The following is a 13,697-nucleotide window of genomic DNA, read 5'->3' as shown; positions in this document are numbered from 1 at the left end:
ATGAACTGGTCAGATGGGAGGCTGGAGTACCCACCGGATCCAAGGAGGCCCTGGATCTGCTAGAAGAATCCAAAGGTCTTGGATCCAAAGATCTTGGGTCTGAGATTGCCTGGGCTGGAGTCAGATCTGGGGATCTTAGATCCAACAGCCTAGGTTTTTTGAAGCCACCAAAGGCATGTGGGGGCTTTCTGCTTTGGCTCAGAAGGGAAAGCCTTGTTGGGGTAACATAAGAACCCCGCTGAACCAAACCTTTAAGCATCAGCTTATTATGCCTCTCCGCTAAGGCCCTGGGATTGAATACAGCACAAAAGTTGCAGTCAACCTCCAGGTGAGGAGCCCCTAAACAATATAAGCACTTTTCATGCGAGTCGGAATTGGGCATCTTCCGACTGCACAAGGTGCACTTTTTAAACCCAGAGAGTTTTTCAGATACAACAGAAAAAGACCCAACATTGAAAGGTTCTCAGAAGAGAAAGAAAGAAAAGGGTGCCAAACACCTACCTGACAAATGGGAAACTACCCTGCCAAAAACTAGGATAGCTAAGGGAGGGGGCTACTAATACTAAAACTAAGTAGACTAAAGATAAACTAAGTTAAATTAAGCTAAACAAGAAAACAGAAGCACTTATCTGAGTGAGAGCTAGGGATCACATCTGTAGCAAAATGTGGCAAATGGGATATGGGGAGTTATGGGAAAGGGAGGAGCTTTAGCCTTGGACCTGTCTTAGCTAAAGTTGCCAGCTCAGATCTGATGTCAGATCCAAGACCCTAATGTGAGGAATAATGACATGGATAACATCAGATACATACATTAGACAAACCACTAAGTTGCTTAAAATCTCTAAAAATTTCTGCCTAACAAAAGTCATATAAGGAAAAAAATGATGATCAAAGAACCAGGCTGCTACCTTTATACAATTCTTGTTTGAAATCAGGATTTTTTTGTTTGTTTAGGAACTGTTAAACTGCTCCAATAATGTAGATAAAGTTCAGAATTAGTTCAATAATTCAAACACAGGTCCTGGTATTCATAAACATAAAGCACAGTGCCATACAAGCACTCTGCACAGTGTATTTACTACACCTCCATGCAGGATAGAGATTCATAAATAAGGATCAAATTCCTTAATGGCTGTGTATACAACATGCCTAGTCTTGCACACAGCACATAATACTGTAATAAATGCTCCTGTGCCCAATTCATCCTAGATCCCATCTGCAGCCTAACAGTTGCTCTTCTCTCCTTTGTTGAGTTGCATAACATCATAACAGAGCACAGCAGGGAAAAGCTGTGTGGTAAGGTATATTTTAAGTATTTTTCCATCTATGCTATGATCCACCATTATGCCTATTAATAATTCATAAAAATGTTTCACTCGGGCATAATTATGGAGCTAGGGTTATTACTAAAAAGCTCTCTCCACCCAAGATTGTCTAAGATAGACAGTCAAGAAGAGAAGGTTACACCCACACTACACCTCAAGCAACACATAACCCTTCTAAACTCACACCACCAACACCCACACATAGCAACACTAAATCCACATATGTGGAGGCCCTTAACTGTAACCTGCCCAAGCAACAAGGACCTCCGAAGCTGAAACGCAAACACCAATAACAACCAAAGTGTCACATAGCTCACAACACCAGTGTGCCACCCACTAACAGCCCCTAAGGCAAGACAACGTACCTAACACTTTAGTCATAGGTGACTCTATAGTCAGGTACACTGATGTCCCACTCACCAGACTGAACAAGGAGAAAATTACAGTCAGCTGCCTGTCGGGTGCCAGGATCCGCCAAATAACTCATGCACTCAAGTCACTCCACAACAAATATAAATATGATTCTGTCATGGTCCATGTTGGAGTGAATGACTTGAGATGTACCTCCCTGGACTACATGAAAAGAGACATGGAAGAGCTCTCGGAGCATGTGGCCCAGGCAGGTATGATCCTAGCCCTGAGTACATCCTACCTTCGCCTAGAATGATACCACAATATAAGGACAAAATGATTGACTTCAACAATTGGCTAAGCTTCTGGTGTCATTCAAAGAGGATCCAGTATCTGTCTGCCTGGGACAACATGATCGACAGACCACGATGCTTTGCCAGAGATGGTCTGCACCTGTCGCCCCTGGGATTCAGGTTACTGGCTAAGGCTCTCGCCACCCCTATAGTGCCTTTTTTAGTTAAAGTTCAAAGGACAAAACCACCACCGTAACAGGTACAAGCATGCAAAATCTGAAGGTAATGCTACTCAATGCTAGAAGTCTAAACCTCAAAATGCACTCTCTCGAGGCACTCCTAAAAATGGAGAACATCGATATCTGTGCAGTAACTGAGACCTGGTTCAAGGCTCCAGAGAGCACCCCTGCAATACCAGAATACAACTCTTACCACACTTTTCGGCCACCAAACCAGGATTGAAACACTAAAGGTGGAGGAGTATCCATATTCACCAATGATATTCACACCACCAGGTTAGTTGCCCAACACAATGCGTCTGAAATTCTCCAGGTGCAACTAACACTAGGTAAGACTGCAATCCAAATTGTAGCTTGCTACAGATCCCCCACCATGCCCCAAGATTCTCACTACACCTTTCTAAACATACTGGAAAATATTAACATACAATCAAACACCCTAATACTGGGCGATTCCAACTACCCTGCCATTAACTGGGAAAACTACTCGTGTACCAACACCTTTGCTCAACGGTTCTTGGAATTCATAAATTCCAATGCCCTGGATCAACTAATCCATAGTCCCACCAGGGGCTCCAATATACTAGACCTGGTCATTACCAATATAGGAAATCAATGCTCCACACCTATGGACACCTCCTCATTGTTCAGGTCAGACCATAAGCTAATCACCCTTAACATCCACATCCCACCCCCACCCCCAATAAGGAAACTTCCATAAAAAACTTCTCCAAAGCTAACTTCATGCTACTCAAGTCAGAAGTTACAAACTTCATGACACTCATGCAGATGGGAACTGAAAGTTCGACTGCTGAGTCCTACACTAAGGCAGTGTACGAGCACATCCACTCATGCATGAATCGTGCCATCCCAAACAGAACCAAGATGCTCTCCTCCAAAAAAATGAAGCCAATCTGGTGGTCCCCTGCCATAAACAAACTTTACAACAAAAGGTAGAAAATGTTGCAGAAAAGAGGAAAATCCCAGGATGCAAAAAAAACTCCCTTACCAGCCTCAGTAAGAAACTGAGATCCTTCATAAAGTCCTCCAAAGCTAGTTATGAAAATAAAATTGCCAAAGATTCCAAAGACAACCACAAGGCATTCTATAACTATGTCAAAAATCTAAATGGCAATACTCAGATCTGCTCTGAGCTACAAAAAAATGGCATTAAATATACTGATCCCAAGGATATTGCCAATATCCTGGCAGATCGATTATGTGCCAACTTCACCCCCCTCTCACCCCCTAAATGGCCCATCTCAATACCGGAAGACTGCCAAATTCCGGTAATAATGGCCACACAGGTAAAAAATGCAATCTCCAAAGTTAAGACTACAGCATCCATGGGACCAGATGACATCCCAGGCTGTGTACTACATGAACTACAAAATGAACTGGCACCTCACCTAAGTGTCATGTTTAATCATACTCTCACCTCAGGCTTCATGCCCACTGAGTGGCGCACAGCTACAGTTATCCCACTCCACACGGGGGGATCCACCTTGGATCCTGGGAACTACCACCCCATCAGTCTGACGTGCTGATCTGCAAGGCCATGGAAAGTATTATCATGAAACTTATACAAAAAGATATTGGCAACCTTAAAACACTGAACCCCACCCAGTTTGGGTTCGTGAAGGGCCAAATCTTGTCTCCTGAACCTGATTGACTTCTTTGAATCAGTCTCCAGAGCCGTGGCCGAGGGTAAGGCAGTCCACACTGCCTATCTGGACCTCGCCAAGGCCTTTGACACCATCCCCACTCTGGAATCATAGATAAACTTACTAAGCTGGGCATTAATCCCTACGTCACTCGATGGGTTGCCAACTGGCTTACTGACAGAACCCACACTGTAAAAGTAGCTGACTCCAAATCCAGCTCCAGACAAGTGACAAGAGGAGTACCTCAGGGTTCAGTCCTGGGACCTCTCTTGTTTGGCATCTACTTTTCTGAAGTACAGGCCAACACTAAGGGACTCTGGCTAACAAAGTTGGCAGGTGACTGCAAACTGGGAGCCATTATTGAATCCCCAAATGATGTCGATACTCTACAAAACGGCCTTACAGAAACAGATGCTTGGTGCCAGAGCCATGGGCTCAAGCTCAATGACAAGAAATGTATAGATATCCCCTTTGGGAAAAAAACATGTACCCATGAATTACCACATAGGTGGCAGTACACTAAACACCGAAAGTGTGATAAGAGACTTAGGGACATAGGTGGACATTGGTCTCACCTTCAATAACCACATCGCCACAACTGTCAGGAAATCCTTCTATGTGGCACACCCCATCACTAAGGGCTTTTTATCCAGAAAAAAGGAGGTCATTGTCCCACTGTACTCATCCCTCATTAGACCCATTATAGAATACAACGCCCCATTTGGTATGTACCTCTCAAGACATCTGAAACAACTGGAAAGGCCACAGAAATACCTCACTAAAAGAATCACAGGCCTAAAACAGATGTCCTATGCTGACTACCTTAAAAAACTCCAGCTATACTCTGTCGCATATCGTCTACTCTGAGGCGATCTCGGCTTAACATACAAAGCCATGTCAAACCTAGAGCTGTTGGACACGCTACACTTAAATAAATCCCAATACCTCAGAGCCACACGCTCCAGGGATCTAAACCTTGTCATCACAATAAACAAAACATGCTGGAGGGATAGGTTCTTGACCCAGAGACTCCCCAGACTCTGGAATAGACTGCCCATACATATCAAGCAGAGCGCATCTTTGGCCCTCTTCAAAAGGAACCTTGATGATTGGATGGGAGAAAGGAAATTCACCCCGGGGATCACATCAGTTGCCCTGCTAGACAGGGGTCCAGGGAAGTAAATAGTGTGGGAAGAAATAGCCAGGGAATTGTTACGGCTAATCTTGTACAGGCCCTAGGGTCAATAGCCTAGTACCAACCTATGAACCTATGTAAGGATGGTAAGTGTGGCTGTGGTAGTAGGGGTGCCTGCAGCATAGAAATCTTTTCTTACCATACAAAGGAGATCTGTGTTTTTCATTTTTTAAAGTGCTAATATTTCACTCAGCTCTGTATGCTGAGCAACATATTAGCAGAGAATGGTGATCACTGCCATGCCAAGTTAAACACTATCAGACTGTAGGAGGCTGAAGTCCCATGGGTTACCTTGTTAGGACCAGCAAGTATGGTGATGTGATCTTGAATCACATATGTATGAGAGGGAGGCATATGCATCTGTACACATGCCGTACTACGGCTACACAAAGAGGTTAAGATTGCATGCAATATCCTACCCTACTGTGTGCCCTTATGAATTGCCAGGGTTTTGGTACATGGATCAACATACCAGATTTTCTCCATAAAATACACTTTTTTTATAAGCAGTGCCCTGAAGTAACAGCCATGGGAAAACAGAAAGTGTAAACAAAGCATGATACAAATAAGCAAAGGATAATATAAAAAAGAGCTTGCAGATGACTATACAAAACTCACAAGAGTATCAAGGTAGAATTTCCAGTTTCTGAAACTCCTAACAGAAGAACAGTTGTTCAACAGGGACACAGCACAGATATAGTTATATAAAGATGAGATCCTGATAAAAAGGGAAACCGGCTCCTCACAAAACAAAATTCAACCATGACAAGTGGGCTAATGGGCAGAAAATGGCAGTCATGTGTGGATGGGCAAGCAATGGTAAATCTGCAAAAAATTTAACATCCCATTGATGAAGAATACCCAGGTTTACTGACATACTTAAAAATATTAAAGTGCCATAGCCTCATTAAAAGCATCTGAAGGAAAGCTCAAGTTTATAGTACCAAATTAATATATTTCTGAGTCCAAAGCTATAGTAAACAGATCACATCCTTGCAGCCCAAGTTCACACAGGCCAAATGTCAGCATGAATGACATAAAGCGAAATAAGTACTCAGTCCTATTATCCAAAAATAATCAGGAAGCAGGAACCCAGGAGAAACACAAGATGCATATTGGAATAAAGCAGCTTGAAAGAAAATGCTGAAGAAAATCTCAAAACATGTCAGAAACATGCAAACTGTCTTTGTGGTTGGCCTTCTCCTACAATTACTCACATTTATTTATTGTCCTTCCTTAGTTATCTAGCTATCATCATATCTCTTAAGTACCCCCCCCCCCCAATCTGGTCTTGGTTGTTGAATCTCAGGCTGTCAAGTTGTCTTAGGCAATACATTTAAGTCTGGGCAAAGATGTTGATCACCAGGAATATTCCAGCTGAGATAAACAGCAAAGGAAAAATAACAAGGAGGAGGGAAAGTGTTAGTACTGCAACAGTGATCTACTTAAACATCTACTGTTCTGGTAAATACATTTGTGCAGCTGTATTATGTTCATCATTAAATCACTGTTGCAGTAGCATAAAGCTATATGGGATTATTACCAAAGCATAGACAGAAAGGGTGGAGGAAGCTGGACCAGAGTCCAGAAGACCCTGGAGATTAGATCTAGCAAATCCTATTCTTTTTGTGGAAAAGTAGTCAATTTTATAGTGCTTAGTGAAATTATGCAGAGTGGACCAAGTTGATGCCTCTAAAATAGCTGTAGAGTCCAACCTTCTCCAGAAGGCCCAAGCATAGCCTCAGCTCAGGTGAAGTGAGCCTAGTGTTCTGAGGGAGGCGTTTTACATGGTGAGAACAGTGTGAGTGAGAAGCCTAAGAAAGACATCTGGATATAGTTTTCTTGGATACTGGTTGACCTTTTCCCTTACATTCAAAGGAAATAAAGAGCTGGGCTGACATTACGAACATTTTTGTCTTATCCAGGTAGTACCTGAGTTCATACTTAACCTCTTGGTACAAAAATTCTGGACAAAGACAAAAATAATGGGGGATAAAGGCCCAAAATCAGGGACAGATTTAATACTGCTCTTGCATTACTGACTTAGAATACTGATAGAATAACAAGTTTTACATTAGTATGCGTTTTCTGAAGGATATGAAGTCTGAAACTCAAATGTCTCATTATTTAGTGACTGCAATCCTCAAAGATTTGTCAGAGAAAACATACATTTTATCAGGACCACTCCAAAAATATGAAGCGAAAATCTGAGCAGTTGAAGCTATTGCTCATCCTCTGTAAATAAATGCCTAGATGGAACTAAAATGCTATCATCAAACTGGTCAGGTGAAGTTTAGGATGTTGGGGTGAATAAGATATGACCAATACGGCTGTTGGGACTGCAGCAACTTAGATCAGTTCTAGCCATCTGCCAGAGCTCTCTGCTTCAAGTTCCTATACTTTGACCCTCCTATAATGCCCTGCGCCCTACAAGCCTCAGGTTGTTTGCAACTACAGGAACATGTAGCCCCTGTCATCAAAGTATCCTATGGAAAATCCAAAAAGAAGTGACAATTTGGAGAGGGGTAGAGGGAGAGATATCGTTTCGGACAAATTAGGACAAAAAAGATCTAGCATTACATAACTTTCATGTCCTATTTCATCCATCCATTTGATCTGATCATTGGGACAGAATCTCCAGTTAACTTATTCCTTCGGTAGCATCATGACAGGCTATCTTCCAGAAATGAAGCCCCAAAAGAAGCTCTGTAACTGGACAGCAAATCTAATTTCTGATGCTTGGCAAATGTATGTAAGGTGGACTATGTAGCAGCACCACAAATTTCCTCCACTGTAGTTACTGATCTACTTGAATGAGCTTTTGGTTTGGATTGGAGAGTCTTCCTTGGCACTTGGCATGGTGGTGCAGCGATAACGTTGTTCCATCACAGCAAGAGGTTCTCCGGTTCGATTCTTGGTTGGAATGCCTTCTGTGTGGAGTCTGCATGTCCTCCCTGTGTTTGTGTAGGTTTTCTCCAGGTACTCCAGTTTCCTCCCAACATGCATCTGGAGCGTATCTTCCCAGGCCTCCGCTGAAAATTGGCTTTGTTCCAAGTTGGACTTTCCCAGTAAACAAATATTAAATTAAGATTAAATTAAAAAAATAAATTCTTATTCTTGTTTAGATGATGGTTATACAATCCAACAACCATATGGACAGAGTCTGTTTAGAAATCTTCTTTCCCAGTTTATTTTGGGTGAAACAATTAGTTAATTGCAAATCTTTTCTAAAGAATTTGGTTCTGTGTCAGTAGCATAGTAGTTGAAAGTAAATATCCAATGTGTGCAGAAGATATTCTCCTCTGTCCAAATGATTTGGGAAAAACACAAGTAAATAGATTGGTTGGTTCAAGTTAAATTTGGAAGCTACTTTAGGAACAAAGGAAGGATTAGTCCTCAGAAACACTCTGTCTTTGTGAAAAATCAGGTAAGGGACAGCAGAGGCAAGGCACATAGTTCTGAAATTCTCCCAGCAAAAGTAACGGCAACTAGTAAAAGTTTTCCAAAATAGGAATGTTAAGTCTTCTGAAGAGGCTAGTTTGAAGGGTGGTTTTGTCAAAGTCTCTAAAGCAAGGTTCAGGTTGCATGGAAAAGTTGGGTCCTTGACTGCAGGACATAACACAAATGGCCCTTTGGAAAGCTTAGATAAAGCCAAGGAGTTATTTTGCAACCATTATAAGAAATAGAGGCTTGTACTTTGATGGCTGAAAAACTAGGCCCCTGTTCATATAGGGTTGTCAGGAAAAGCAGCCCCTTGGAAACAGGGGCAGAGAAGGGGTCTATATTTTGTGGAGAGGGCCAAATGAAGAATCTTTTCCACTTACTTCTATAAACTTTTTTTGAGTAGACTGTTTCTAAAAGGATGTCAGGATATGAAGTACAGTCCTAGATATGGAAGGAAGCTTGGCCATTACTAGAAGTGGAGATACTGTGCAGTACATGAGGAGGTTGGAGTGAGGCTGCCAGGAGAGGTGAGACAAAGTCTGGCAGCCAGGAAGGCTTCTTTACGTGAGGCCACAGCAGGGTAAACCACATTTACCTGCACACTGGGGGGCAGTGAGGATCATGGTTAACTTGCATAATGATGTTTTCTGAAGGAACTTGGAAATGAGGGGAACAGTGTATAGTAGAACAAGAGACCACTGACAGGCTAGAGTGTTCAAAGGTGACTGCCCATCTGGAAGCAACAAGGCAAAGTAGCTGCTGCATTTGGTGTTGAAGGGGGGGTAAAAAGTTCACAGCAAAGCCTGCCCCAGTGACTGAAAATCTACTGAGACACAAAGAGATTGAGAGACCACTCATGAGGCATCTGGTGAGCTTGTCTGCTAAGTAGTTGACTCTTCCCAGAATGTGTGCAGCTACCAAAAAGCAATTCAACACCAATGCCATTGCCACACTCTCTTACCTTCTCCCCAAAGGAGGTAAGACTTAGTTTCTCCATGCTTTTGATGTAACAAACTACTGCCACGTTGTCTGGATGGAAATAACACCCTGGAGAAGGAAGTCCTGGAATTCCTGCAACTCTAGGAGAACCTCTCTCTCTTCTCCAGGATATCGATGTGAAGACGGGCCTTGTTTCTTGTCCAAACAACTTGACCAACCTCCTATCGAAATGCATCTCTCAACCCACCTCAGGGAGGAGGTGTCTGTGGTGACTACTACTGCTGGTGGGAGTAACACAAAAGGGTTTGCAGAAGAGAAGATTTGGAGAGTTCAGACACCAGTTCAAGCGGCTCTACATATTGAGGTTAAATGGATTGGAAGTGAGACAGGGTGCAACAAGCTGGGACCACTGAGCTGACACTAACCACTGGATGACCATCATGTAGAAATGAGCATGGAAAAATGGAAAACCATTACCAGAGACACTGCCATAAGTCCTATGACCTTTAGAATAAGACCTGATGGGAGGGAATGTTGCTGAAGAAGTAGAAGCACAATCTCTCTGATGGCTAATATCCTTTCTGGGGGAAGGCTTACTATATAATTCCTTGCATCTAGACAGTACCTGATAAACTGGAAAATTTGTGTTGCCTGTAGGCATGACTTTTGCAAACTGATGGAGATAACTAAGAACAGACAAAGGAGGCCAAAATAATTTCTGGCTGACTGTAAGGACTCCATGTGCTATAGTGAAGAGTTAGTCATCTAGATAAGGAAAAATAATTATTCCTTTTAGATGAAGATGTGCTACAACCACCGCCATGGACATGGTGAACACCTGGGGGAATGTGGTGAGACCAAAGGGCAAGGAGCTGAACTAATTGTGGCTGGGTGTCGGCTTGAAATTAGAGTACCTCCTGGACTCTTTCACCACCGTTACGTGAAGGTAAGCATCCATGAGGTCTGAGCACATCCAATTGCCCACCCTTTGACATGGCAGGATCACTTGTACTGTGACTATACTGAATGCAGTCTTTATAACATACTAGTTTAGACCACCAAGGTCCAGGACTGGCCTGAGGTCACTGCTTTTCTTCAGTACTAAAATAATATGGAATTATTTCCTGACCCTCAGTGGTATGGTTGGACCTCTTGGATGGCTCTTTGTTGAAGAATAGATGCTTTCTTTCTGGCAACTTAGTAATGGCAGGGTGGAACTTCTGGTATAGGCTGAGACTCATGAGGGGAGGAAGGGAAAAGAGAATGTCACAGCCTTTGAATATTAACCTCTCCTACCTATCTGTCTTGCATGATGGCCCGTCACACATCTGACTAGAGAGAAAGATACCTCTGACTGCCGCCAGAGACGGATAGTCACACTAGCCTTCAGGACCACTGGTTCTACTTTCCAGAAAAAAGACTGCAAAAACCCTGATTCTGCAGATTACCCTGATCTCTCAGTTGGTGTCCATTGAAAGGACCGCCTCTGCCACTGTTGCCCTGTCTGAGATGGAATCAAAGGTCTGATGTTTGGACTTTCTAAACCACAGAGATTTGGAGCCCTTCTAATTTCTGTTGAAAGGTTGTTGAGGACTCTCAAATTTAACTCTTATGGCAGACAACATCTTCAGTTCTTGTTCAGACCTCGACAATTTCTCTTTCACTGTAGGGCCAAACAGGGAGGTGCCATCAAAGGGAGCATTAATGAAGTGTGCTTTGAAATTGTTCATGAATTCACATAAGTGGAGTTAAGCATAGTGACACATGGTGAGTCCAGTACCTGTCATTGTCAACTCTGTGAAGCAGTTGCATGGAGAGGTTTGTAATGTTTAATATCATCCCAAAAGTGGTCGCAAGTGTTTCTGAAACTTTTGTGGAGGAAGCCTTTACAACAGAGTTTGGACCCTCTGGAAGCAATTTATATGTGTCAGGTACTGCAAGGCCCTCAGAGCAAAATTGCCAGAGGCACAGGCACACTTTTCTATTCTGTCAGTCGTCTTAAATTCTCAATTATGAGGATGGACAGCTGAAGTCTTATCTGTGAACTCCTTCTTAGTGGCTGCTGCAATGATCATAGAGTCCACCACAGGGCTTTTAACCAGAACTGCTCATCATTAGGTGGGGGCACAATATCTTATCAGGCCTGCAGGATATAGCTTCTGAAATGTCAGGTTCTTGCCATGCATCCTACTGATCAGGTCCAGATGACGGCCCGCAGGAGGGACCATCCAACAGGTAGGGGGGTACAACAGTATGCCTCAAAGATCTTGCTCTCATCCCAACAGGGTGGTTTTGGTGGGTCAGAATCTCAACTGTCTCATTAGTGTAAAGATTTTGCCACATGTGGAATCTCCCAGTGGGGGGTTATGGGTAGCCCCTTTGATCCTCCAAGCCTGTGTCTAAAGTATGGACCCCAGCAAAGAGTCCACGTTTCCTTTTACATGTTCTCTTTCTTGGGACCTCAGATTATGACTGAGTGAAATCCCTGGAAGAGTCTGTTGGCATTGGAGCTATTTCTTTCGGGTCTCCTCTGTCCCTGGGAACCATGATGAAAAAAGTCCCCAGTGTAAGTACAAAACTTTCACATTCTATTCATTCAGTCTGTTCGATCTAACTTGTTGGTCAGAATCCAAAGCTACTTGAACTCCTGACTGGTATCATGACAAATGACCCTTGAAGATAGAGGCCCCAAAGAATGCTCTATCCCTAGAAATGAAATCAAATTTGTACTGTTTAATTAATGTGTGCATAGAGGACCAAGTGGTATCTGCACAGATTTTAATTTATTGACAAATGCCTAAAGAAAGCAGTAAAAGTTGCCACTGCCCTGGTGAGATGAGCCTTGGGCTTACCTGGCAATAGTTAGTTGTGTGAGACACTGACATCAGTAATGTGGTCACAAAGTCATCTGGAAAGTGTAATTTTGGAAACTTCTCTACCTAGTTTGTTAGTTCCAAAGGAAACAAAAATTTCTGAGTCCTTCCTGAAGGTTCTGGACCTATGAAGGTAGAATCATGCCTATGCATATCCAAGGTGTAGAGAATGTACTCTCCTTTCTAAGAATGATTGGAAAAAACACTGATGAGTGAATGGCTTGCACCATGTTCATTTCAGTAGCCACCTTAGGAAGAATGGACAGGTTTATATGGAGGGATATTCTATCCTTATATAAAACCAAGTAGGGCACATAAGAAAAAAAGTTGCTGAAGCCTGAAAACCTTGCTTGCAGAAATGATGGCTACCAAAAAAATATGTTTTCCATATAAATAACTTCAATGCAATTGTGGAAATAATTACAGAAAGGCCCCAAATTTGGGACACTTTTTAAATGCTGGTACTATTCACTCAGAATTTCTCAAAATGATCTCCCAATTTTATGTGGTATGGATTAAGTTTGTGAACAAGTTATGCGCAGCCCTCCAAAATATGGACAGTTGAAAGTTAATATGTAAATAATGTTTTGATATCTTTATACATGCTACAAACGATATTTTGTTACTTTTCCCTTGTTACTGTACTTTACTGTACTGCATAATGTAGTTAATGGAGCTTTTCTGAGGGATTCTACTAAAAAGGGGCTAGAGGATCAGCCAGACTATCCCAGTCAATAAATGGAAGTAAATAAATAAATAAATATGTAAACCACTAGTTTTATTAAGCAATACCATGTAGGTTACACTTTAGAAAGTTAGAGAGTCAGAGAGAAAATTGCAAATATATTAAGCACAATTGAACTATGCATATTTACTTCTAACCTTTTAAAGAGTGATGTATAGGCACTGGGTGTCTTCCCCTGTAGAGCCTCACGTGCTGCTTGCTGTCGCCGCTGAATGGATGCTTCTTCCTTTTAAAGTGACCAAGCAGAAAATCAAAATTTCAGCATTAAATGGTGTGTATCATACTTGAATGTATGGCATATGAATGCATTTTATGTCTGGAAATGTTATTACTTAGTCAAATATATTTGAAATTATTTCATAAACCACACTTGCAACCCTGACATAAAGAGGCATCGTAATGGAAAGGTAAGAAAAGATAAGAAAAGACTGAATTTAGCAGATGCTGTTTTGAAAAACAAGTGCAGTTGGCACACTTGAAAGGGAAAGATCAGTTAAAAAAGGTCTGTCATTAGTCATATTATCTATCTGTATATGAAATGGGATATTTTAAAATTCAAAACAAGAGAGAGTGTAATATTGACTTATATAATGAGACACAATCATCAGACCCAAAGTTACATGTAAGCT

The 13,697-nt window shown here is 42.1% G+C and overlaps 1 protein-coding gene across 3 annotated transcripts in view; it reads right to left on the bottom strand.

Moving 5' to 3' along the window:
- The window catches only part of LRGUK (leucine rich repeats and guanylate kinase domain containing), a 1,953,320-nt gene that overhangs the window by 122,849 nt on the left and 1,816,774 nt on the right, over positions 1 to 13,697 (bottom strand). For all 3 annotated transcript variants that reach the window (XM_044088664.1, XM_044088665.1, XM_044088666.1), the window contains one exon: positions 13,206 to 13,294. In XM_044088664.1, coding sequence (XP_043944599.1) covers positions 13,206 to 13,294 — 89 coding nt within the window. The remainder of the gene's footprint in view (positions 1 to 13,205; positions 13,295 to 13,697) is intronic.

The sequence above is a fragment of the Protopterus annectens genome, chromosome 11.part0, assembly GCF_019279795.1.
Source record: "Protopterus annectens isolate FY-2018-M chromosome 11.part0, PAN1.0, whole genome shotgun sequence".
NCBI classification, from domain to species: Eukaryota; Metazoa; Chordata; order Ceratodontiformes; family Protopteridae; genus Protopterus; species Protopterus annectens.
Note: the sequence above shows the minus strand (reverse complement) of the source record. Positions and strands in the feature narration are given on the sequence as shown.